The sequence below is a fragment of the Rana temporaria genome, chromosome 5 (genome assembly GCF_905171775.1).
Source record: "Rana temporaria chromosome 5, aRanTem1.1, whole genome shotgun sequence".
Lineage (NCBI taxonomy): Eukaryota > Metazoa > Chordata > Amphibia > Anura > Ranidae > Rana > Rana temporaria.
This window is the reverse complement of record NC_053493.1, coordinates 235,713,652-235,741,036: the sequence shown is the minus strand read 5'-3', so window position 1 is coordinate 235,741,036 and position 27,385 is coordinate 235,713,652. Positions and strand designations below refer to the sequence as shown.

Below are 27,385 nucleotides of genomic sequence, written 5' to 3'. Positions count from 1 at the left end.
GAGATGCCCACTCTTTTAGGAAATCCTCCTCAAACGGGTAACGGACCGCAAAGTATTTTGAAACAGCAAAAACTTTCTGCAGCCGATCCCATTCCTTGTACAACAATTTGTCCAAATATGGAACACAAGGAAACACTTTCGCGGTGCGGGGTGGCTTGCGGAACCCAAAAGGGACCGGCATGTCTGATGCCTCCGCCAAATCCTCAAGTTTCTGAGTATCCCACACCGCAGTGATAAGAGCTCCAAATTCCTTATCATGCTTTGATCCTGAAGCAGAGTCATCCTCACTGTCTGTGTGGGCTAAGCCTGCATCATCTGACACGACGGAACCAGGGCCAGACGCAGAAGCAGGGCCTGATTCCGTGTCAGAGACATCCCCAGAAGAAGGCAGAGGGAGGGGGTGCTTTTTACCCCCCTTCTGGCCACTCGCCACTTCAATCCTGACAACAAAGTGTCAAGGACTGCCGTCATAGCATCCACTGAGGCCGCAGGAACAGGGGCACTAAGGGTTTACTCTGGCATGCTTGGGGTAGAAGCTTCCGGTTCGGACGCCATGCTGACCCACCGTATATGCCGCCCTTGTACTGCAAGGCGGGAACCCACAGGCCACCCTCCCGGCCGCAACAGAGAGCAGGGGACTCCCCAGAGGACTCACCACCCCACCAGGCTGTAGGGCTACTGAGAAGCTGAGAATGCTGCCCGTGCTGTGCCTCAGGAAGAGTGCTGAGAGCTTTTGGCGCCGTTATTCTGGTCACTAGAGGCCAAAACTTTTCCAAGATGGCCACCGACATGCAGAAAAACAGCATGCAGACTACAAGAAAATGGCCGCCGAGTCAATAGAGGCGCGTCAGCGGCAAAATGGCGGCCATACACGTGTTTTAAAAATACAGTGACAAACACAGTAAAAGAAGCACCAGGCCCTGCAGGGCCCTGCAGGAACCCCCCCCCCCCCCAGCACACACGGCATCATACAGGACAGGAAAATAGCACCCCACAGCAGCACAGCCCCCCGGTAGTAACGGAGCCCCCAGGGACCCCCCACCTCATGGCCGCCACCCAGAAAAAGGGGAAGGAGAGAGAGGAAGGGAAAAAGGAAAGCAGGGCGGACCCTCAATCGACCTCCCCAGGAATGCACCAGCCGAACCACCAAGCCAAGGGGATACTACTTACCTGTCCTGCGACCACCGGCTGGAGGCATTCCAGACAGAACCAACGTCCGCTTACGGCATTGGCTGTCGGCCCTACACACTGTGACACGGCCATAGAGACCGGTCATATGTGTGCCTGGAGAATGTCGCTCACCGGCCACCCCTGGAGCACGGGGAATGTAGTGGACGGCCCAGCGCATAGCTAAAGGCCAGCACACGCTCGATGGCCGAACATGGGGGGACTACAAGAATCGAGGTTCCAGCCTGTCACCCAGGTCGGCAGTTGATTGTAGATCCCGGGATCCAAAAAATGCAGGAAAAATAAAATAAAAGCGAAAAAAAATCGCCTAAAAACCTCCAGAGCACATGGGCCCCGAGGAGCCATGTCTTCTCCTAATGTTAGGCAGAAAAAAACTGGGGCTGCATGTGCAGAGAGTGGGATGTACCCGGGGGACCCGCCCCCTGGGAGGTTCTGTACTGAAAGAAGTGTTTTAACACTTGAAGTGCTGTTTTTTCTGCCCAAGTCTCTCCTGAAAGGAAGGATATATAACCCTAACCCTAACCCTGCTGTGTCCGTTCGTGAACGGAAGAGAAAAATGGACAAGGCTAAAACCTGTCATTTCAGAGTACCTTTTCAGAAAACTATTTGTTCCCTCTTCTCTGTGCAGTGATTCCAGGACAGACCAGAGTGATTCACTGTGCAGACCAATCATTCTGACTACCTCAGAGGCGCTGCAAAGAGAAGAGGTTGAAGAAGAGTGGGTATTTCAAATCCGTAGATAGCTGGACCAGCTGCGTGGATAGTGAAAGTTCAGAGCAGATGAGGCAGAATCTGCAGTGGAGGAAAGGCATGGATTAACCTGAACTGGATCCAGGTAATTATCGGAGTATCCAATGTCAGTACTAGAGAATCCATGATCTTGGCCAAAAGCAGGAGGTAACTTGTTGAACCTGGGAGGCCAGGATATCCACAACTCTCCATCGCCGACATATCATATTGAAGAAGATGCTAGAGTGAAGCGCCCTTTTCCCTTGATTCAGGTAGTGAAGACTGAGGTAAACCACTTTCCAACTGTCCATGAGATGACCAGACTTTCTTCCTTCAAGGCTGCATGACTCTTGGGTACCCCTCTGCTGATTGATGTAGGCCACAGATGCAGCATCGTCTTTTTCCACCTTGATCAGGTGTTATTTTGATAGCTCTGAGCTCCCCAACGTCAATGGATAGCTTGGCTTCATTGGATGACCATGCTCCCTGGACTGAGATTAAACCCCCCCCCCCATCTTAAGAGGCTGGCATATTTTTTAATAGGGAAGAAAGTACTTCCACCAAGTTAGGGAGTTCCTTGCCTGGCTGGAGCGGTTTAGAGGAGCACGTTTGTTTCAACAGCCTTAAAAGGAGGCTACCATGAAACCCCAGCAAACTCATGGAGACCCTCACAAAAAGGGATGTCTCCGACCCGAAGGCTCTAGCGCGAAATCAGAGAGACCAGTTTGATTTGTGGGGGGGGGGGGGGGGGAGAGGAGACCTTTGTTTGGACTTTGTTTAGAATGAAGTGCAAGTATTCCAGGCAGAGTGAAGGATCGAAAGCCTACTTTTTAGATTTGAGTATGGAATCAAAGGTCTGAAGCACCTGAATAGTATTGTTGAGGTTTGCAGATAGGTGAACAGAATGAGTCTTTTCAGAAGAGGGTTGTCTAGATAACCTGTGACCTGAGTTCTTAAGAGGGCAAGAATCAGTGCAAGCACATTTGTGAATACCCTGGAAATCAAGGATAAGCCATAGGGCAGTGTGACAAACTGGAAGGGTTTGTCTCTTACGGTAAAGTGCAGAAAACGCTGACGATAGGGAACAGAGAACATGCAGGTAAGCATCTTGGGTGTCTATGGACACTAGACTTTAGCAGTCCAAGCTTTTTTCATAAGTAGTTACATCGGTATTTCACCCCCTTCACGACCAGACCATTTTTTGCGATACGGCACTGCATTGCTGTATCCAAACAAAATGTATGTCCCTTTTTTCCCCCACCAATGGGGCTTTCTTTTTGGTGGTATTTGATCACCTCAAGGAGTTAAAAAAAATTTTTTACTTTCTGCTATAAACATATCCAATCTAAAAAAACATTTTGGATAAAAAAAATCCCAATAAGCGTATATTGATTGGGTTTGCGCAAACGTTTTTGCCCCTACCAACTATGGGATATTTTAAATTGCCTTTTTATTAGTAATGGCAGTCGATCAGCGTTTACTGGGACTGCAACATTGCAGCAGACAAATCGGACACCAGCTGACACTTTTTGGGGACCAGTGACACCAATACAGTGATCAGTGCTATAAAAAAAAAAAAAAAAAAAGCTTTTACTGTACTGACACTGGCAGGAAGGGGGTTAACATCAGGGGCGATCAGGGTTAAGTGTGCTCCTAGGGCAGTGATGGCGAACATTGGCACCCCAGATGTTTTGGAACTACATTTTCCATGATGCTCAACTTCACTGCAGAGTACATGAGCATCATGGGAAATGTAGTTCCAAAACATCTGGGGTGCCAAGGTTCGCCATCACTGTCCTAGGGAGTGCTTTCCAACTGTGTGGTAGAACACGAGGTTATACTGAGTAAATAGTTACCCAACATGTCAAACTTTAAATTTGCATACACCTGGGAAATGGCAACAAACTTCAGTACCCTATGTTTTCTATATGTGCGGTTTAAAAAGCCCCCTATAGATCATCACTTTAGCATTGGGTCTGGTTCTAGAATTATTGCTCTCAATCTGGTGTGCGCAGCAATATGCATGTGTATCGCAATCAACGGTTTCAGGTGTAGGCACCCTGATGCGCAAGCTTACATTTGTACGTGCGGATATTGGGGGGGGGGGGGGGGGTTATGTGCTTGGGTGTAACTTACATTTTCTTCTTTTTTTACTCAAGGCCTCTTTCACACGGGGCATGTCCGTTTTGGCAGACTCTGCTTATCAGGGATTGATCCGCTGATCTCCACTGAGCAGGCGGATGACGGGTCCATCTCTGCTCACTGTGCTGAGACCTGTCAGAGCCCTGTTCTCCTCTTTAGAGAGATTGGATGAAAATAGACCACCTGTCTGTGTTCATCTGAACCGCCAGACAGATGGAAAATAGGACCTCCATCCTTCTGGATTTGGCAAACTGGATCGGATCGCGGTGGATGTCAACGGACATCTGTCACTCCATAGAGATAAATGGAGTGTCCGATCAGGTCCGCCAGATAAAAAGAACAGGCAGCATGTGTGAAAGCGGCCCAACTTTCATTTCCACCACATAGGGGACAGAGTGTCCCCATGTAATAATTTTTTTTTGGCGACAGGTTCTCTTTAATATGATATTCACGGTCTAAAAGACCCTGGATGTCTCCCCTGTGCTTCACTGAATGTAATGCAATTCAATGCGTGCGGGGTGTGAGGAAGCATTCGGGTGCCAGGATGAAATTTCTTGTCACTATGGGTTTTGTTGAGCCCTGATATAAATAAATACTATTCAGGATGCACAAACCATGAAAAGCAAGTAATGGGAGGTATTCTATCTCATACTTGCTGTGGGGCTACACTAACAGGTCAGCAAACAGGGAGAACTTTGTCTTACCTGTTCATTTTACTGGTCTTAGTATAAGGTTCAAGCTTTGCCCATCTTGGTTGAAATACCCCTAGAGATATCTTCACTGTTTGAGTTCACAGGAATGGACCAAGGCCCTGGATCTGTACAGCACCCTGTGACTTTGTATAACAAATGGTGAGGTATGCACCCATGCTGGATCAAATGCCTGAAACATTACAGGGCGTCCAAAGGGTGTGGGGTCCAGGTACGGCTCCCAAGGTTTTACAGAGGTTGCACTGATCCAGATGCACTGCTTCTATTGTATGACTGAGGACTCACAAAGTTGGGTAAGGTCATAGGCAAACACCCATGGTGGGGTTCTTCAAAAGCTTTGCCAGGGTCTAATCACCTGAAGATTCCCAGCCTACAACCCATGGTCTATGTGTCCTGTACTGTATGATTAAGACCCCTTTCACACTGAGGGCATTTTGCAAGCGCTATAGCGTTAAAAATAGCACCTGCAATCCGCCCTTAAATAGCTGCTCTATTCACTCCAGTGTGAAAGCCCTCAGGCTTTCACACTCGAGCAGTGCGCTGGCAGGGCGTCAGGAAAAGTCCTGCCAGCAGCTTCTTTGGAGCGCATTACGAGCGGTGAACTCACCGCTCCTCCCCATTGAAATCAGTCGCTGTAGCGGCGCATTGCGGGCGGTATTAACCCGTTCTCGGACGCTCGCGGGGGTTAAAAAGCGCCCCGCTAGTGGCCAAAATGCACTGCAAATCCGACGGTAAAATAGCAGCATTTTACCGCCGACGTTATGGGCAGCACCAGTGTGAAAGGGGTCCAAGATATTTCAATTTTGCTGCTACAAAAGAGTGAGTCATAGCTTGATCAATTTTATACGTCAGTCAGATATCCTCACTACAAACCACAGTTAAGACAGCAATAACAAAGTCAAATACTCATGTGGGTTTATACCTTCTGTAGAATAAACAAATACATGTGAATTCATAATGGGCGTCTATGTTGTAGATTTTTGGATCAAGCCATTTGAAACTTTTGTATCTAATAAATCTTGATATTTGGGTAGGGTATGTTGTTCAGTGGGGTGTTTTCAATCCACAAATCTATTTGTATATATTTATGCATTTATTATAGACACCTGCCCAGATGGTTTGGGGATGAGCGCCCCCCCAACCCTTAAGATCTGGGAGATATTTTTTATTATTAATCCACTGGAGATTACTCATAGAAAAATGTATGCAACAGGAACACAGACAAAAAACACTTAGCAATTTATTCCTTCCTGTTCTGGTGGCAATTGCACCCCTAATGTCCTGTATAGTTCAATTAAAAATGGGGAGGGGGAAATCACTAAAATTGGGTAAAAGTAAGGAATAAAAGCAGAGTTCTAAGAATCTAAAGAAGGACGTTGTTACCAGTATTTTAATTTTATTTAACCACTTCCAGCAGTTCCACCCGCTTGATCGTTCTTACAGGCGACGGGAGGGGACATCCCCCCCACCCCCCTCCCGCCGCCATCAGACGACCATAAAGATTGACCGACGGAGGCCCGGGCGTGACGTTAAAGCGCCACGTCCGGGCCACGGTTGTAAACAAAGCTGCGATCGCAGCTGGTAAGCATGCTTTCCAGCCTGGAGGAGAGATGCAGGGTCTTATTGACCGCACATCTCTCCATAAAGAGGACCCGTCAAGAACCATTCCTTGTAATAGGAATAAAGGTGATCGAAAAAATTTTTTAAGAAAGTGTACGCCCACATATGTAAATGCTGTTCAAACCGCACGTGAGGCATCGCCGCATGCGTTAGAGCGCAAGCAACAATTCTACCACTAGTCCTCCTCTGTAACGCTAAACTGGCAACCTCTAAAAATTATATATATATATATATATATATATATATATATATATATATATATATATATATATATATATATATATATATATATATATATATATATATATATATATATATATATATATATATATAAAAAAGTGTCGCCTATGGAGATCTTTAAGTACCAGAGTTTGGCACCATTCCATTAATGTGCACAACAAGCCTGGCATGTTGGGTATCCATTTACACAAAAATACAAATACAGTGAGAGATAAAAAGTTGCAACGACCGCCATTTTATTCCCTAGGGCGTCTGCTAAGAAAAAATATATATTAATATAGTTTATGGGTTTCCGAGTAATTTTCTAGCAACAAAAAATAAAAATATTATGATTTTTACGCGTAGGAGAGGAGTGCCAGAATAGGCCTGGTATGGAAGTGGTTAAAAAACTGACATACAGTACACGAAGACGTTTATTTATGAGAGGCAAAAGCACACTCTAGCTTGTGTCATATTACGAGCGATCATATTCCACGTGTTCAGTGTAATTGCCACCCAGTCCAAAATAGATCTGCCACAGTGACTTAGAACACAGAGAAGCTGCAGTAAGCAAGTATAACCATTCATTTTATTTACACTTACTGGGATGTCCAGTTTCTGTCCGGTTATTATGGAAGAACTTGCACACTCTCTGATTCCGCAGGAGCGCCTGGGACGGGGACGAAAATATTTTCCTAAAACAAAAAATAAAAAAAACATTTTTAATTTGTAAATACTCATCTTGAAATACAATACAGAACACAGGGCTTATATTCGTAGAACATAGACTATCATACACCGCAAAGGGAGAAAGGGAGGAAGAAACTACTTGCCTACTCCCAAGGCAGATTTGGAGATCCACCATATTGTCTGGCTAGATAGACTGATAGAACGATCCAGAGAGTAGGACGTTGAGTTGAAGTGACCTGGCATGAAACTTAGCTAAGGAAGCTGCCTTGAAGGGGGTTATCACTAGGCCCAGAAGTGAACCATCATGCAGAAACAAAAATCGTGGTGAAGGGCTGGTGCTATTTTTAATGTCCAGTATGTGGGACATTAAAAAAGAGACACATTTTTTCTGGACAAAAGAACAATTCTGACTTGGGCTAAATTAGACCAAAAGTACTTCAGACAGTGTGAAAGCTGGAGGGCAGACTTTGGAAAGTTGATTTACCAGCCCAAAAGGTTTGCAGGAACTGAATTGTCCTTTGGAACATTGGCAGACCATGTTTTGGCTGAGGAATCCTTTAGGAAAAAGTCATCCAATTCCCTGTGACATGAATACCTGGATCTTCAGAAGGGTAAGCAATTTAACATTCTGGGTGCAGAGGAGAGCCTAAATGGTGGTACTACAAATTTGGTTTGGGGACTGTGAAGGAACAGGTACAACCATGCGCTCTGACTGAAGTTGGTGTAAGGCAGCATGTAAACCTGCTTGTTTTAGAGCCGATATTGTCAGTTACAGATACCCTTTGCAGAATAGAGGTGGTCGCTCAAACTTCGTTTTTTTTTATTATTATTTATCAAGGGATGTCTTTTAAATAGGTGCTCACTATCAAAAAGCATGTGAAAAAAAGGCATAAGGCATCTCTTACAAGCAGATTCAGCAGACCAAGCTTTTAAACACAAAATCCTGTGCATATGCACAGAGATCAGAGACATTGTAGAGCCTTGGTGCCCAACACAGCACATGAGCTACTGGGCACCAGTTAGACAGCGTGGTTACTCTGTCACGACCACCAACCTGACACAGCGTGGGGGGGAGAGGGGTGGGGGTTAGTAAACTTTTTACTGCCACAGACCACCTATGCTGGAGGGGTGGGGATTAAATTTCACTGCCAGGGACCTCCATTGTGGAGGTTATTTTGTCCACAGACATCAGTGCTGGAGGTTATTGCATTTATTAACACCAATGTTGAGGGTTATTATTGCACTCACCAACAATGCTGGTTTATAGAACATAGGAAAGAGCACTTTGGACATTTAGATCACCAGAAATGTACATTAAATTGTGCAGGAAGATAAACTATGCACTTCTGATGACAAAGTAGCATCTGTACCCGTTACCGTTTTATGACAGCTGTATATGTAAAGAGTACAATACTGCATTAAAAAAAAAAAAGTCGGAGTGCATTCAGTTTCTGCATGGAAGCGGAAGGTGGTAAAGAATCCTCCGCAATACAGTACCTAAAGTCTGTTGCACCCAGGAAAAAGCTGAAGCAAATAGAAGTCCAGCGTCACCTCCCTTCCAGGGTTATGCTGTATAACAAATCCACATCTACAATATCTCACTAAAGTGAGTACACCCCTCACATTTTTGTAAATACAGTATTTAATTCTATTATATCTTTTCATGTGACAACACTGAAGAAATTACACTTTGCTACAGTGTAAAGTAGTGAGTGTACAGCTTGTATAACCATTTAAATTTGCTGTCCCCTCAAAATAACACAGCCATTAGTCTAAACTGATGGCAACAAGTAGGAGTACACCCCTAAGTGAAAATGTCCAAATTGGGCCCAAAGTTTCAATATTTTGTGTGGCCACTATTATTCTGCCTTAACCCTCTTGGGCATGGAGTTCACCAGAGCTTCACAGGTTGCTACTGGAGTCCTCTTCCACTCCTCCATGATGACATCACAGAGCTGGTGGCTGTTAGAGACCTTGCGATCCTTCACCTTGCGGTTGAGGATGCCCCACAGATGCTCAATAGGGTTTAGGTCTGGGGACATGTGTGACCAGTCCATCACCTTTACCTTCTTTAACAAGGCAGTAGTCATCTTGGAGGTGTGTTAGGGGTCCTTATGTTGGAATACTGCCCTGTGGCCCAGTCTCCAAAAGACCATAAGTTTATATAGGTCTCACCAGACCACAGGACATGGTTCCAGTAATCCATGTCCTTAGTCCGCTTGTCTTCAGCAAACTGTTTGCAGGGTTTCTTGTGCATCATCTTTAGCACTCATACGTCTATGGATATGATGCTGAGCATGTACACTCAACTTCTTTGGTCGACCAAGGCGAGGCCTGTTCTGCATGGAACCTGTCCTGGTAAACTGCTGTATGGTCTGGGCCACCGTGCTGCAGCTCAGTTTCAGGGTCTTGCCAATCATCTTATAGCCTTGGCCATCTTTATGTAGAGCAACAATCTTTTTTCAGATCCTCAGAGTTCTTTGCCATGAGGTGTCATGTCGAACTTCCAGTGACCAGTAAGAGAGAGATACCAAATTTAACACACCTGCTCCCAATTCAAACCTTAAACCTGTAAAACTGAGTCACATTCACATGACACTGGGGGGGGGAAATGGCTAAGTGGGCCCGAGTTGGAAATTTTCACTTAGGGGTGTACTCACTTTTGTTGCCAGCAGTTTAGACATTAATGGCTGTGTGTTGTATTATTTTGAGGGGACAACAAATGTACACTGTTATACAAGCTGGACACTCACTACTTTACATTGTAGCATTTCTTCAGTGTTGTCACATGAAGATATAATAAAAATGTGAGGGGTGTACGTACTTTTGTGAGCTACTGTACCTCCGGACTCTTAATTGGCTTCCAGAGTATCCTGTGAACGCAGCCATCTAAACCAGATTTTATTAACATTTTGGGGGAAACTGTAGGCTTCATAGGTCATTCTATATAAAGGCAGGTTCAACACAATTGTTTTTTCCATGCCTCAATAGCTCACCAGTCAGAGTGAATCCACTGAATTGCTATTCAATTCTGTGCATAAAGGTACAGAAGGCTAGGAAATAATTTTGTGGCAGCATCCAATTACTCATCGTCCATCAGACTCAGTAAACATCTCTCCAGGCTGCAAACATTAGGCTGGTCAAAACGGTCTGCAATGAGAGTTGTAACCTGGGACCAAAAGGGCCTCACCTTTGTCACAATACCAAACCATATGTATAAAACAAGCCCTCTGCAGTATTACATTTATAAACATATGTAATTCTCTCTATCCCCCATCTTGAACAAGCTCAATGGGGTATAGCGGGCGTCACTAAATGGCGGCCCGCGGTCTGGCCCCACTGGCCATTCTATCCGGACCGCAGCCTCGCCTGCGTGTCTGTTGCCGGCTCGCCCGCCTGCCAATGCCGCTATATACACAGTATGGCAGGTCTGTGCCTTCTCTGCACTCCTCTCCCCGCACTGCCTGTCTGCCTTAAGCATACAAACATGAAGCACGACCGCGCTGGACAATGGGTGGGACTTAAGTTGAAGTGTGTTATTGGTTGCTAGGCAGCGGGCCGGTCCCAGCAATAAATCACTCACTTTTAATGGGAAAGGTCCCGCCCATTGTCCAGAGCAGCCACGCTTCATGTCCTGTGTGAATAAGGTAGGTTTTCTGTGTGGAGGGGATGTGCTGTGCTGTGCAGTGCAGGACAGGGTTAGGGTTTGATATTGAGAGAGGACTGTGATTGGGGGGGGGCGGGGTCTGTGATTTGGGGTGATCAGTCTGTGATAGGGGGGGGGTCTGTGATTTGGGGTGATCAGTCTGTGATAGGGGGGTCCGATTGTGGGGGGGTTCAGTCTGTGATGGGGTGGTCTGTGATTGTGGGGGGGGTTCAGTCTGATGGGGTGGTCTGTGATTGTGGGGGGGTTCAGTCTGTGATGGGGTGGTCTGTGATTGTGGGGGGGTTCAGTCTGTGATGGGGTGGTCTGATTGTGGGGGGGTTCAGTCCGTGTTTGGGGAGGGTCTGTGATTGGGGGGTCCATCTGTGATTGGGGGGGGATCAGTCTGATGGGCGGTCCATCTGTGATTGGGGGATCAGTCTGTGATGGGGGGTCTGTGATTTGGGGGGTCAGTCTGATTGGGGGGTTCAGTCTGTTATAGGGAGTATGTGATTTGGGGGGGTCAGCGATTGTGGAGGGGTCCATCTGTGATTAGGGGGGGATCAGTATGTGATGGGGGTCTGTGATTTGGGGGGGATCAGTTTGTGATTGGGGGGATCAGTCTGATTGGGGGGTCTGTGATTGTGGGTTCAGTCTGATGGGGTGGTCTGTGATTGTGGGTTCAGTCTGATTGGGGGGGGGGCTGTAATGGGGGGTTTGTGATGAGGCAGGGGGGATGTGATGTAAAAGGGGGTCTGTGATTTCTGCACTGGCAAAACACAGGTTTCTGCAAGGGCAATAGAAAACAATTGTTCATACTGCAACAGCACCCCTGCGTGCTGAGCAGTGTGGTGCAAAATGCTTACTGTTTTTATGCACCGCAACTGATCTGTGGTGCATAAAAATGAATGAGATTTATTTTGACATTTCAATAAAGTCGAAAGAAAAAGAAGCACAAAGTGTGATGTGTGTGGGTCTTAAAGGTGTGTGTGTGTGGTGGTGGTGGGGGTGCAGTGAAGTGGAGGATATCATGTGGAGTCATAGCACTAATATGACATTCGGACCTCCGTGAATTTTAATTCACTACCCCTAGGGTATAGTATGTTTGGTGGAGAGCGCATTTTAACAATCTTCTTATCTTTGAATGAGATAACTGGCTAAATCAGCATGGAGGACTTCAGTCCATAACTGGTCAGATAAAGCTGGAAAGGACCTTCAACCAATATTCCCATGCATATTTACCACTCTGTAAGCTCTATGAAAAAGACATGAAGCTGTAATAAGGGATTAGCTTAGCATAATCTGGAGATAGTAACAGTTCTACCCCAGTGGTTTGTAGGTTTGGTTGTCCTTTGTACACATACACACACACACACACACACACACACACACACACACACACAAACGAAAGAGCCCTTTAAAAGCGATAATAGACCCAAAACCAAATGACAATAATACAGTGTAGTGACAGCATTCTTTTTATTTTCCATTTTTCACCTGTTGATCCAACTAGCCAAGTCTAATATTTCAACTTCCTTTAACAGACCAAGCGGTTCAGCAAACGTGGAAGTTAGAGGGTTTAGACAACAATTTAACACTGACAAGGGTGCTTACAATGGTCAGCTTTTTTTCTTTTATGTGAAACCTTTATCCCAAAAAGGAGGGGGGGAAAAACTGTTGCCTCAACTGCCTAAAAAGCATTAGGAGTTCAGGTTTAATGCGGCCGTCACGTTTATCTAAATCTGCTAGAGCATCCAACACTAGTCTCTCCCCAAAGTGACAATGCTGCTGTCCAAAGGGGTCCGTCAGTCCTCCATCCAGAGCAGCCTTTCTCAACCAGTGTGCCGCGGCACACTGGTGTGCCGTCAGAGGTTCTTAGGTGTGCCGCGGGGTCAGTGGAGAGAAGGCTGTCAGATGAGCCTGCTCTCCTGCCGAACTGTGAGAAGCTCTGTTGGCTTGTGAAAGTAAATTGCAGAGGAGTGTGCTGTGCACTCTGCTTCCCCCTAGAGTGCAGTACCCGGCTAAATGAGGAACCTGGAAAGGTACCGAGCTAAAAAAGATTCATTTTAAAATGGCTTTATACATGTGTCTGCACATGTGAGTGCCTGTCTGTATGTGTGCGTATGTATGGTGTGCGTGCGTGTGGTATGTGTGTGTGTGTGTGTGTGTGTGTGTGTGTGTGTGTGTGTGTGTGTGTGTGTGTGTGTGTGTGTGTGTGTGTGTGTGTGTGTGTGTGTGTATGTATGTATGTATGTATGTATGTATGTATGTATGTATGTATGTCAGCCCTCAAAATTTACACTCGCCTGCTCACATTTTTGTGAGTAAATTTTGAGGGCTGGCGAGTGTTGGCTGCCTGGGAGCAGGGGGGAGGGCGAGCAAGGAGAGGAGCTGGAGCCGCCTGGTTGTTCAAAGCGCGGGCAACATAACGGCTTTCAATTCAATAGCCGTTTTCCCCGCCGCGAGCCATCATATACAGCCCCTCCCCCTTGTCCAGGCACTTTGATAGACAGATCACCCATCCCAGGATTGGACGGGTGATCTGTCTATCAAAGTTATCCGGACAAGGGGGGAGGGGCTGTATAGGTCTGCTCGCGGCGGGGAACATGGCTATTGAATTGAAAGCTGTTATGTTGCCTGCGCTTTGAACAACCAAGCGGCGGCTCCGGCTCCTCTTACCCAGCACAGGTAGGCTGCAATGTGGGGGGGACTCTGGCTGCAATGTGGGGGGACACATGCTGCACTGGTAGACATGGGCAGGCTGCATTTTTGGGCACGGATAAAGTTGTTGTTAATATTTTTATAACTTAATTCTGCATAAAACATTTAAGTGTCATTTCATGAGATTTATGAGGGCGTGTCTAGGGGCAGGATTAGGGGGCGGGACATGGTAGGGGTTGGGCGGGGCAACTGGTGGCGAGTACGCCTTGAGGCCTGGCTAGTAGCTCAGGACTTGAAATTTTGAGCCCTGGTGTATGGTGTGTGTGTGTGTGTGTGTGTGTGTGTGTGTGTGTGTGTGTGTGTTACTCTTAATCCTGACCCCCCCCCCCCCATTCCTGAAAAGCAATCCATGCACAGATCGCTTTTCAGAGGCATTTGACAGGCGGTAAAGAGGCATTCTGTTGCCTCTTTACCACCTATTTTAAGCCCATAAATGCAGCATCACTACACCGCAACCGTGCAATGCACACAGTTGCAGGGTAGTTGCAGTGCAGCCCCTTGGTATACCTCCAGTTGCAGCCACAGAATGTGAACACCCTCAGCTGCTGCCTCTGCAGCTAAAGGTGGAGAAGTTGGGGTGGTAAAAACAGCTCAACCATGTGGTTTTACCGCCCCATGACATGTAAACAAGCTCTTGGTTCACATCTGTGTAGCTGCATGTAGGGCAGTCTATTAATTTCCGTACCCACAAAATGCAGGGAAAGAAGTCCCCCAATTTTTTTTTTTAAATTGCACTGCAGCAAAAGCACCCCACGTTTTCCAATGTGGGGGGTACCCCTAAAGAGCAGAGCATTTGTCTGTGTGTCAGGAATGAGCACGATTTTTTGCGTGTTCTGCGACACACCGTAATGTGAACCAAGCCTTGGACTGGGGTGCCTCAAGACTGAAAAAACTTTTTAAGGGTGCCCAGACTGGAAAAAGGTTGAGAAACACTGATCCAGAATGTAGACAGACACCCTAAAAACAGAAGTTTGTTACTGGACCCAAACCTAATGAAGCCATCAAATTTAAGGATTTGTAAGCTGCAGTTAATTCCATGGAGTCACAAGGGACAACAGTAGGTTGTCAAATATCCCACAATGAGGATAGTACAATAGGGCCAACGCTGATTATAACATTGACCGGGTTGAAGTATCACGTCTGAAACCGTTCTGCCACATGAGCTGGGGCAATGACACCGAGTGCAGAACAACCCAAAAGGGCTAGATCTATATCTGCTAATCTGTGCAGTGACAGAAAGGCGAGGAGCCAAAGGAGGAACAGAAAGCAAGGGTTCAATTGAATTGCTGAGATATTTCATTCACTCTACTCATGCGCCTGAAGGGCAAATTATCATGGTATCTGCAAAGAATAACAAATGCCCCTCCAAATTGTAAAGCAGTGGGGGCAGGGGTGCATCTTCAGGTTGATGGTTTCTTTTGAGGGTTTAGCCAGCTTTTTATCCAGACCTTGCAGGTGACCAGAGAACCAAGCGTAGGAGATCTTACTGAGACAAGCACTGTATTTTTGCAAGCTTCCTCAGGGCAGGCAGAGAAAGCAGCTCCGTCAGTGGGCTGGGTCCTGCACCAATCCAGGTGTGGATAAATGTCACTGGCGGAGAAGGGGTCTGCATGAGCGGGAAGTTCGGGCAAATGAGGATGCTGGACACGCTGTACGAGTTGGCGGGAGGCGAAGTTTCTGTCTGTGCAGGGGTCGGTCTACTGGAGGAGAGGAAGATGTTGCGAGGAGTGGTTGGGAAGATAACTTTCAGCACCAACACAGTTGGCACCAGGTAAGGCTGACAAGACTGCACAGAACAGAGGTGACAGGCAGGGACAGTGCCCAGGATAGCTTGCTCTGGATTCTGTTACATGCAGGCTACCATTGATTAATAATAAATAGATGTCTCTGGGTCTAACAGGTGAGTTGATGGCAACATAGGGGTGCCGGGTGTTGCTGGCAACGTAGCGGTGCCCACTGGCTTGCATGACAGTTAAAGTCACAGGGTAGCATAGTGTTTGCCTACAGACAAGGCCAGATTTATTATTTTTGTCCCACTTCCTTGTGTCACTCTTCCACTTCCCCCCTCAGCTATATATACACGTACGTACGTACGTACGTACGTACGTACGTACGTACGTACGTACGTACGTACGTACGTACGTACGTACGTACGTACGTACGTACAGTGCAGTGCCTTGCGAAAGTATTCTGCCCCCTTGAACTTGAACTTTGCGACCTTTTGCCACATTTCAGGCTTCAAACATGAAGTGGAACGAAATTTATTGGATATTTCAAACTTTAACAAATAAAAAAACTGAAAAATTGGGCGTGCAAAATTATTCAGCCCCCTTAAGTTAATACTTTGTAGCGCCACCTTTTGCTGCGATTACAGCTGTAAGTCGCTTGGGGTATGTCTCTATCAGTTTTGCACATTGAGAGACTGAAATTTTTGCCCATTCCTCCTTGCAAAACCGCTCAAGCTCAGTGAGGTTGGATGGAGAGCATTTGTGAACAGCGGTTTTCAGTTCTTTCCACAGATTCTCGATTGGATTCAGGTCTGGACTTTGACTTGGCCATTCTGACACCTGGATATGTTTATTTGTGAACCATTCCATTGTAGATTTTGCTTTGTGTTTTGGATCATTGCCTTGTTGGAAGACAAATCTCCGTCCCAGTCTCAGGTCTTTTGCAGACTCCATCAGGTTTTCTTCCAGAATGGTCCTGTATTTGGCTCCATCCATCTTCCCATCAATTTTAACCATCTTCCCTGTCCCTGCTGAAGAAAAGCAGGCCCAAACCATGATGCTGCCACCACCATGTTTGACAGTGGGGATGGTGTGTTCAGGGTGATGAGCTGTGTTGCTTTGCATTGTTGCCAAAATGTTCGATTTTGGTTTCATCTGACCAGAGCACCTTCTTCCACATGTTTGGTGTGTCTCCCAGGTGGCTTGTGGCAAACTTTAAAATGACACTTTTTATGGATATCTTTAAGACATGGCTTTCTTCTTGCCACTCTTCCATAAAGGCCAGATTTGTGCAGTATACAACTGATTGTTGTCCTATAGAGAGAGTCTCCCACCTCAGCTGTAGATCTCTGCAGTTCATCCAGAGTGATCATGGGCCTCTTGGCTGCATCTCTAATCAGTCGTCTTGTATGAGCTGAAAGTTTAGAGGGACGGCCAGGTCTTCGTAGATTTGCAGTGGTCCGATACTCCTTCCATTTCAATATTATCGCTTGCACAGTGCTCCTTGGGATGTTTAAAGCTTGGGAAATCTTGTTGTATCCAAATCCGACTTTAAACTTCTCCACAACAGTATCTCGGACCTGCCTGGTGTGTTCCTTGTTCTTCATGATGCTCTCTGCGCTTTAAACGGACCTCTGAGACTATCACAGTGCAGGTGCATTTATACGGAGACTTGATTACACACAGGTGGATTCTATTTATCATCATTAGTCATTTAGGTCAACAATGGATCATTCAGAGATCCTCACTGAACTTCTGGAGAGAGTTTGCTGCACTGAAAGTAAAGGGGCTGAATAATTTTGCACGCCCAATTTTTAATGTTTTTTGTTATAAAAGTTTGAAATATCCAATAAATTTCGTTCCACTTCATGATTGTGTCCCACTTGTTGTTGATTCTTCAAAAAAAATTAAAGTTTTATATCTTTATGTTTGAAGCCTGAAATGTGGCAAAAGGTCGCAAAGTTCAAGGGGGCCGAATACTTTCGCAAGGCACTGTATGTAGACCATACAGGTCAGTGGCTCCTTGGAAGCAGGATTTGCAGATCAGCACTATTCAGTACTCTAGACACATGCACAGATAAACGTCAATACAAGTAACAAGCCAATATGTTTCCAGCAGGCCATCACAGCCATGGTGTAAAGCTTCAGCCAACTGCTCACACGCTCTAATGAAAAATCCACTGTGACGGTGGAGGGGTCTCTTAAGGGATTTTGACAATTCTGACATGGTTTTGACAAATTAGATCACAACCTAAACAAGGCGACCAGAAAGGCCTGTCAGCGAGAACCAAGTTCTAAACAGGGTTTTCGTCCGATAGGTGGGGTCCCTAAATACAGAACATCCTCTACAACTATAATGGCCTCCTTGTTAAAGTGAGCTGCTGATGTACCAGCAGAGGTAGACCATTGTTCAACAAAGCCTTTCCAAAAAGGAAAAAGTCTTTCAAGCATTTGGAGGGTGTCAAAAGACATGCGTTTTCAATCCCCATACAAGACAACTTTAAAAAGAGCGCAATGGGAACGTCTTTGCAGCTTCATGGGCTCTAAAAGACCCAAAACAGAAAGCAGTAGACTGATCCTCTAGTTTGAGTGGTGTGCACTTCACCAATAAAGAGCCAAAATGGTCTAATATTTCTAATGTAAAAACTGCAAATCTTCAGGAATCTCATCAGAGTTCGGAGGGACTCGGAATCTGATATAGTTACTGTGACCTATGGCTCAGAAGCCATAGGCAGTTTAGCCATAGAATCTGTGCCTACCCTGATGGACAAGGCAAGAAAGACAGAGGACTCTGAGGGTTGGCTGGTCAGGGGTCACCAGTATGCGGATCAGCGCTCCACTTGGCTATTTTGCAAGCAGATGCAGCAGCGGGGAGAGGCTTATTCCAAAAAGAGGTGCAGAGGAAATGGCGCAGAGCATGTAGACACCTCACCCAGTTTATGATGTCAGTGCTTAACCCCTTCTGCAGCAAAAATGGTCAGGAATTGTGTCCGAACACCAATGGAAATTAGGCAGCACCTGATGCTCATCCGACCAGCCTACCCACCGAGTGAGTCTCCAGAGAAAAAACAAGCGTTGAGGAATTGCTAGCAGCTCTGGACCTGGAAAGCACTCTGTGAACATAGTCTGGAAAGTTTGTTACAAGGAACCCAATGCATGAAGGTCCCTTTCAGGTTATCCCCCATAACATCTATTCCAGTGAGTTCTGGATGCAGCACTCCAAAATCCAGGCCGAGGGCAGCAATTAGGTTAGACTTCCCAGAAGATCCGAAGAACAGACATGCATTATACAGGACACCATGAAAAATAACAGGTATAGTGTTGAAAATAATTATTTGACCACCTAATTTCACACACAAATGAAGTTGCAGTTCAGTAAGTAAAAAAAAAAAAAAGGAGGAATTGATGCCCAAGCAAAACATGACTTTTTACTTGGTGGAGAAACCCTTGTTGGCAAGCACAGAGGTAAGACATTTCTTGTAGTTGGTCACCAGGTTTGCACACATCTCAGGAGGAATTTTGATCCTCTCATCTTTAACCACTTCAATACCAGGCACTTACCCCCCCTTTCTGCCCAAGCCAATTTTCAGCTTTCAGCGCTGTCACTTTTTAAAATGACAATTGCACGGTCATGCTACACTGTACACAAACATTTGTTTTTTAATTTTGTTCCCACAAATAGAGATTTATTTTGGTGATATTTGATCACCTCTGCGGTTTTAATTTTTTGCTAAACAAAAAAAAAAAAAGACCGAAAATTTTGAAGGGAAAAAAAAAAAAGTTTATTTCTGTTATCAAATTTTGCAAAAAAGTAAGTTCGGAGATCGGTGATATGTGTCAGACTGACACGCCACACCACCGCACTGTGTGCCCCCATTATGACGCCCAGTCAGGATGACTGAACCACTTCTTGGCCATCATTTTGCTATAGGCCAGGCGGGAAGTGGTTAAAGATCTTCTCTAGATCCTTAAGGTTTCTTGGCTGTCGCATGGCAACGCAAAGTTTCAGCTCCCTCTATACATTTTTTATAGTCTTAAGGTCTGGAGACTTGCTAGGCCACTCCATGACCTTAACGTGCTTCTTCTCGAACCACTCCTTTGTTGCCTTGGCGGTATGTTTTGGGTCATTGTCATGCTGGAAAACCCATCCAGGAGCAATCTTCAGTGTTCTGGCTGAGGGAAGAAGGTCCTCATCCAAGATTTTACAATACATGGCCCGTCCATTGGCTCCTCAATGCAGCAAAGTCGGTCAGTACCTTTAGCAGAGAAACAGCCTCAAAGCATAATGTTTCCACCTCCGTGCTACACTATAGGGATGGTGTTCCTAGGGTCATAGTCAGCATTTTTCTTCCTCCAAACATGGCGAGGCAATTAATGTCAAAGAGCTCAATTTTGGTCTTATCTGACCACATCCCTTTCAATCCATGGCGGCATATTATGTTACCAATGGTTTGTTTGGCGACTTAACCACTTAAGCCCTGGACCATTTGGATGGCCAAAGATCAGGCCACTTTTTGCGATTTGGCACTGCGTTGCTTTAACTGACAACTGCACGGTCGTGCGATGTGGCTCCCAAACAAAATTGATGTCCTTTCCCCCCCCCACAAATAGAGCTTTATTTTGGTGGCATTCGATCACCTCTGCGGTTTTTAGTTTTTGCGCTATAAACAAAAATAAAGCGACAACTTTGAAGAAAAACACAATATTTTGTACTTTTTGCTATAATAAATATCCCCAATTTAAAAAAAATAAATAAAAAAATCTCAGTTTAGGCCGATATGTATTCTACATATTTTTGGTAAACAAAAATCGCAATAAGCGTATATTGATTGGTTTGTGCAAAAGTTATACCGTGTACAAAATAGGGGATAGTTTTATGGCATTTTTATTATAATTTTTACTAGGGATTTTTATGAGGATCTGCGTTTTTATGGTGGACAGACATTTTGGGACCATTGTCATTTTTACAGCATTCAGTGCTATAAAAATGCACGGATTACTATGAAAATGACACTGGCAGCGAAGGGGGTTAACCACTAGGTGGCACTGAAGGGGTAAAGTGTGTCCTAGGGAGTAATTCTAACGGTTAGGGGGAGGAGCTACCAGTGACACATCACAGATCTACTGTTCCCGATCACAGGGAACAGTAGATCAGCGACATGTCACTAGGCAGAACAGGGGAATGCCTTGCTTACAAAGGCATCCCCCTGTTCTGCCTTTGCCGACCACAATCGCGGGCTGCCCGGGAACATCGAGTTCCCGGGACCCACAAGCTCACTCACGAGGCACACGGCGGTGTGCGTGTGCCCGCTGGGCAGCAAATTAAAAGGGACTTACAGGTATGTCTCCTCCTCACCAAGCTTCTTGCTGATGTCTTTGTAGCTCATTCCAGCCTTGTACAGATCTACAATATTGTCCCCAACATCCTTTGACAGCTCTTTATTCTTGCCCATGGGGGTGAGGTTTGAATGGAAGCAAGATTCTGTGGACAGGTGTCTTTTATACACAAATAGTTGTTAGGAGCGCCTTCTTAAATCGACAGGACTAATCCTGTGAGACCACATACTGTAGCCAGTCTGTGTGAGCTAGAATTATTGCTGGATGGTAGGGGATCAAATTCTTATCTTACTCACTGAACTGCAACTCAATTTATAGCAATTGTATTATGCGCTGCTTATTCATGTCTCCATTTAAAATACACCTATGATAGACCCTTCATTTCTTTGTAAGTGGGCAAACTTACTAAACCTGCAGGGGATCAAATCATTATTTCCCCACTGTATGCTGGTAGTAGAATTAAAAAAGATTTAGCCAGATGGCAATAGACACAGCCTATATTGTAAACTTTTATTAACCACCTCCCTCCTGGCCACTATCATTGGTTAGAACCATGATCCTAGTTGTCCTTATTCTAGCTCTGGCGATTCTCTTTCAGGTAAAAAAGTTTTCCAGAGCATCTGGGCAGCCGGTGGAATACTTTTACAAGGTGCGGAAGGAGGTTACACCCCCCCCCCTCCATTGCCGTGCTCTCCCAAGCGATCAGGAAGCAATCCGAATAGAGACATCCATCTCTAGCCTCACAGTGAGAGGAACTGAAGCTGTTCCTCCCACTGTGTGACGTCTGACGACATCGTCAACACTTTCCGGTTCTCTTATGGTTAAGGCTCTTTGTTGCTTTGTTGCTACAGGGCCAGTGAAGCAGCTGATCAGACCAGTCTGTCTGATCAGCTGCATTGGAGCCCAAAAGGAGAAAGAAAAAAAAATTAATAATAAATAAAAAATTGAAAGAGCCCCGTCACCCCTTGCGCTCACAGTGTGGCGAATGCACACGTCAGTCACGCACGCATGTGTAAACCGTGATCGCAACACACGCGAGGCATCACTGCGATAGAGTGAGAGCAATAATTCTAGCAACAGACCAACTCCAAACTGGTCACCTACAAAGGCTTTTAAAAGCGTCATCCATGGATAATTTAAATTACCATAATCTGTTGCAATTCCATGAGCGTACGTAATTTAAAAAAGGTAGGACATGTCAAGCATCTATTTACTCGGCATAACTTCATCTTTCACTTTTTTTTTTATTCATTAACGTGCATTGTTTCACAAAAAAAAAATCAGTTTGAATGACTATACACTATGTTTAGGGGTTCGAAGTAATTTTCTAGTTAAAATCAAAAATAGGATTTTTACATGTATATGAGAAATGTCAGAATTGGCCTGGTATTGAGGTAGGTAAACATAAAACAAAAGTAGGTTTTGCAAAATCTAACTATATGGTACAATATTAACATGTTCATAACAGGTACAGGTTTGGTGCAGAAACATGAGTTACAGATATGAATAGTTATATTGCCGGCAATAGGGTGCGACCCGTCATGCGATTTGGAACTGGCAAATCCCATGACAAGTCACATCAGTGTGAACAGGGGTTAAATGTGGGTTACTCTGCCTATAGTATAAAATAATTTTGTAAATAGAAACGCTCTATTATTTATAACATTTACAAAATGAGAAAATACATCCATTCAGAAGAGAGAGAGAGAAAAATAAAAAATAAAACTTACTGTACTATAGGCTCCAAATCTGAATAGTGATGCTCCTCCCTCCTTTTCCCTAGGTGTAGGGCATCTATTATAGTCTTATCAATATGTTCATTGGACAGCTCCTTTGGAAGCTGTTGGGAAAGTTGCAACAAATTACTATGGTCATTACAATTCCAAAAGAAGATTAACCATGCAAAATCACAGTGACCCAAAGCATAGGAATAAAAAAAAAAAAAAAAAAAAAAAATCTAATAAAAAAAATTATAAACATATAAACAAAGTTTTTAATGAAGACCTCTGCATAAACAAATGGGTCATAATTTCTACTAAAAAGCGGACCTTCAGTCATTTTTCATCTTTCCATCTATTAAATCTTCTGCCCTTGCCGTTTTTACTTTGCATAGTAAAACATTTTTCTTCTGCCAGTAAATACGGTACCTTATACAGCCCACTTCCTGTTTCTTGTCTGGTCATTAGCCTAGCGCTATCTCTCACTCTTGTAAGTTTGCCAGGAAGGGGGGGGGGGGGGGGTGAGTCATAATGAGAGGGCCAATGAGAACTGCAGGGCTGCAGTGTGTGTGTGTGCGTGTGCGTGTGCGTGTGTGCGCACGTGTGCGCGTGTAAATCCAGGAAGTGAAAATCGGCAGCTTCTTCAGCTGTCCCAGATCCCCCCCTGTCCCAGACCTATCAGGATGGAGAGTGGAGGAAGGAGCTGGTAAATAGGTTATTCAAATATGTCCATTCATCGCCAGTGCCGCCGAGGTTGTTGAGAGGAACTGGGGAATCTATCCTCATCTCTTTCCATGTCTGTTTAGACCCCTGACTAGAGACAAACTTTGCGTGTTCGCGGTCCGCCAAACCGGCGGACATCTGGCGATGTTCACGGTGGTCCGCAATGTTACATGGGTAAGAACTTTGACCTATGACACATCCATCAGGTGGTGCAGGACAGCCATTTGAGACATTTCAGCACATGGACATACCCCCTACCTTATAAATAGACCTGATCTGGCGGCCATCTTACATTCTGCTTTTTGTCAGTGTAGGGAGAGGGTGCTGTTTGGAGCAGGGACAGGCTGTATTCTATCAAATAGCTATCTAAAAGGTCCACAAAAGTCCTTTTAAGAACTGGTATAGGTGTGCCACTTGCTCTGAAGTACATGATAGTGTGTAATACATTCATGTACTTTTTGTAGTGTAGGGAGAGGTTGGCGTTTCCAGCAGGGACAGACTTTAGTGACACAAAATCGCTACCCAACAGGTCCACAAAAGTCCTTTCAAGCAGTGGTATAGGTGTGCTACTTGCTCTGCAGTATATATGTGTAAAATACACTTATAATATACTTTTGAATATAGAAAGCATATTATAGTGGATTTGTATTGTGCAGCATTGTGACTGGCGGTGTATTTGGTTACTGCTGAATTTTTGCCTCTTTTGTGGCGTTACCTCTGCTACACACATTAAAAAAAAATTCCTGAAAAAAAAAAAAAAAGTTTCATAACTGGTGCGATAAACCAGTGGCCCCCCAAAACGGCAGATTTTGTTATATACCTTCTTCCACATATACTGCGCTTCTCTAAAAACTTTTGTTGTCACAGGGTCATTTAAAAAATGACAGGCAGAAGAAGAGGCAGGCCCTTCCGCAGGGGTGGTAGGGGTAGGGCAGGAGCACTAAGTGGGAAGTGGCACAATGTTCGTTCGATTACGTCAACGGACGCACCAGACTTGGTTGAGTGGCTCGCCACCAAAACCACCACCATATACCCTCCGCTTGAGTCACAGGAATTATTTTCCGATCCATCAGAAGACATTTCAGATGCGCAGCCATTCTTGGCATTGGATCAGGAAGAGGACGTAGCAACAGCCGGCACTCAGCAGTCTGACGACAGTACTCAGATCAGCCCAAGGAGGTTGGTGCCCGCTGTTGCTGCCTACTCCGAAATCTCTACTGTTAGTGATGTGGAAGGCGACGTCGATGATGACGTGTCTACAGACGTCACTTGGGTGTCCACAAGAGAGGAAGAGGAGGGGAGTTCAGAGGGAGAGATGGACCAGCAGATAGGGAGGAGAAGCAGGCCGAACTTACATTGCACAGGAGGGACAAGCCAGACTCCTAATGTATCAGGAGCGAGCCATCAACAATGTACGGTCACATCTGGCGCACCCAGGACGCCGGCCCATGGCCCCACAGTGTGGGCTTTAATATGTCCGCTGCAGACAATAGTGTTGCCATCTGCAGCCTTTGCAGTTAACGCATAAGTCGCGGTAAGCCAAACACTCACCTAGGACTGCCTTAAGAAGGCACCTGGCCTCCCATCACGAGCCCAGTGGGAGCAACGCCATTAGAACCCACAAAGCCACACTCCAGGCTCTCACTGTCCAGCCTCTTCTCCTTCTCCTTCCCCTCTATGCTCACAATTGTCCTCCACTCCACCTTCCATCATGCCTTCCTCACGTTTTTCTGCAAAAAGGCAGGCTTCCGTAGCCCAAATGTTCGATCGTAAAACAAAAAAAAAAAAAAACACGATGACGCCGGATAACCCTCTTGCCCAACGGTTGACCGCTGGCTTGTCGGAACTGAAGAGCCTGCCAACTACTGCCATATAAACTGGTGGAGTCGGAGGCCTTTCAAAAATTTGTGGCCATTGGAACACCACAATGGAAGGTCCCAGGAAGGAAAAAAATTTCACAGAAGGGCATCCCAGAGCTATATGGCCATGTTCAGCGGCAAGTGAATGTATCTCTGGCACACAGTATCGGTGCCAAGATACATCTGACCACAGACACGTGGTCTAGCAAACATGGGCAGGGAAGGTATATAACTTCCACTGCCCACTAGGTGAACCTTCTGACGGCCGTCAAGCATGCAACCCGTGGCACCCATGTAGATTTGGTTTTCCTGCCACGGATAACATGCAGGCCTGCCTCTTCTCCTCCTCCTAGGCCGACTCCTCATTTTCTGATGCTACCGTCTCTTCCACTGCGCCGCCCAAGATCCCCAGAACCTATTCAACATGCCTGGTGAGACGTTGCCATGCTGTGCTGCGTCTGTTGTGCCTGGAAGACAAGAGCCACACTGGTCCTGCACTCCTTTCAGCTTTGCATTCACAGGCAGATCAGTGGCTTGCACCGCTCAATTTGACAGTTGGTAAAGTGGTGTGCGACAACGGTGCCAATCTGCTGAGCGCGCTGAAACAGGGCAAAATTACACACGTGCCATGCATGGCACACGTCCTGAACTTGGTCGTGCAGCGATTTGTTGCCAAATACCCTGGCTCCAGGACGTCTTGCGGCAAGCCAGGAAAATCTCGGCCCATTTCAGAAGATCTTACACGGCCATGGCTCGCCTTGCTGACATTCAGCGGCGAAACAACCTGCCCGTCAGACGTCTTATTTGTGACTGCCCGATGCGATGGAACTCAACATTGTATATGCTCGATAGGCTGCTCCAGCATTAGCGTGCAGTTAATGACTACAGTTAAGGACTACCTGTACGAACTCTGCGGCAGGAAAGGTTCTGGGAGCTTGGTTTTTTTGCACCGCACCAGTGGCTGCTCATGCGCGACTCATGCAGACTTCTGTGGCCATTTGATGAGATAACCAAACTGGTCAGTCGCAGCCAGTGCGCCATCAGTGATTTTTGGGGCCTGTAATGGCCAACACTTACTTCTGTATCCGTTGAATGCCTAATGTACCACCAGCCACAGAATACAAAGTTGTTTACTGTCCGGGGAACGCCTGTGGCCGTGGGCTAATTTTTGGGGCCTGTAATGGCCGACACTTACTTCTGTATACGGTGAATGCCTAATGTACCGCCAGCCACAGAATACAAAGTTGTTTGCCGTCAAGTGAACGCCTGTCGGCTAATTTTTGGGGCTTGTAATTGCCGGCACTTACTTATGTATCCGATTTTTCACGTAATACTTTTGGTAGGTCAGTGTCCATGTTGTGGGACTATTTGTGTACAGCTAGTAAGCAATTTGTGGCTGCAAATATGACCTGCAGGTTTTTAATATTCGCCTGGCATTAAAGTCAATGAGGCCTGCCGCGGACATTTGCGGTTAGCGTTCGCGAACTGTCCCGTCGGATTTTCTTCCATCACTACCCCTGACATCTCACCAAAGCCCCCCTTAAAAAAGGGGGGGGGGAGAAACATTGTAATAAGTAAATATTTTAGAGTAAAAATTGTAAAAAAAAAAAAACAAAAAAAAAAAACACACACACACACAAACACACACACTGCCACTGACTGTCCACAACCCCAGCCGGACCCCCCCCCCGTCGCCAAAATAAGGCATTGTAAAAATAAAATTATATACATAAATTGTAAAAAAAAAAAAAAAAAAAAACCCAGACAGTCCAGTCCACGCCTCATCAGTGCCACTGTCACATGATATTAAAAAAAGTATCAGTATCAGCGAGTACTTGGGGGGGGGTGGGAGTATCAGTCTTAAAAAAGTGATATCGGTGCAACCCTAGCAAAGATGTTTTTATTAAATTTATGTGAGCAGACTGCAGTTCCTCTTTAAGCCTGAACAGTATCTACAGCAGGGGTGCCCAACCTTTTGAAGATCGAGGGCCATATAAGCAACTTGGTAACCAGTCGGGGGCCATAATGAGCGTAGCGGGTGGATGACAGGTCACGGCTACTCTATAGGCCCTCTGATCCGCCCAGATGAAAGGGGACGAACTCGGATTGGAGGTAGGTGGGCGTAAACGGACATCTGGCGCTCTATAGAGGTGAATTGAGGGCCCCATTTGGTCAGGCTGATCGTGTGAAAAGGGCTTAAGACTGCTTTCACACTGATGTTCTGTGGTTTACCCACACCCCGGGTGCAGCGTGAACTTTGCCATAGACTCCGCCTGTGTAAAAGCTGGCGCTGTAGAGGAAGCATCGGCTTATGGGGCTCTGCTCCGCAGCCGCTTTCTTCCTCTACCACCAGATTCAT

At 45.7% G+C, this 27,385-nt stretch overlaps 1 protein-coding gene across 1 annotated transcript in view; it reads right to left on the bottom strand.

The window, feature by feature from the left end:
• ZCCHC2 (zinc finger CCHC-type containing 2) overlaps positions 1 to 27,385 on the bottom strand; it is a 104,959-nt gene that overhangs the window by 32,280 nt on the left and 45,294 nt on the right. Inside the window, 2 exon segments of the mRNA XM_040353598.1 lie at positions 7,212 to 7,303; positions 22,457 to 22,566. Coding sequence (XP_040209532.1) covers positions 7,212 to 7,303; positions 22,457 to 22,566 — 202 coding nt within the window.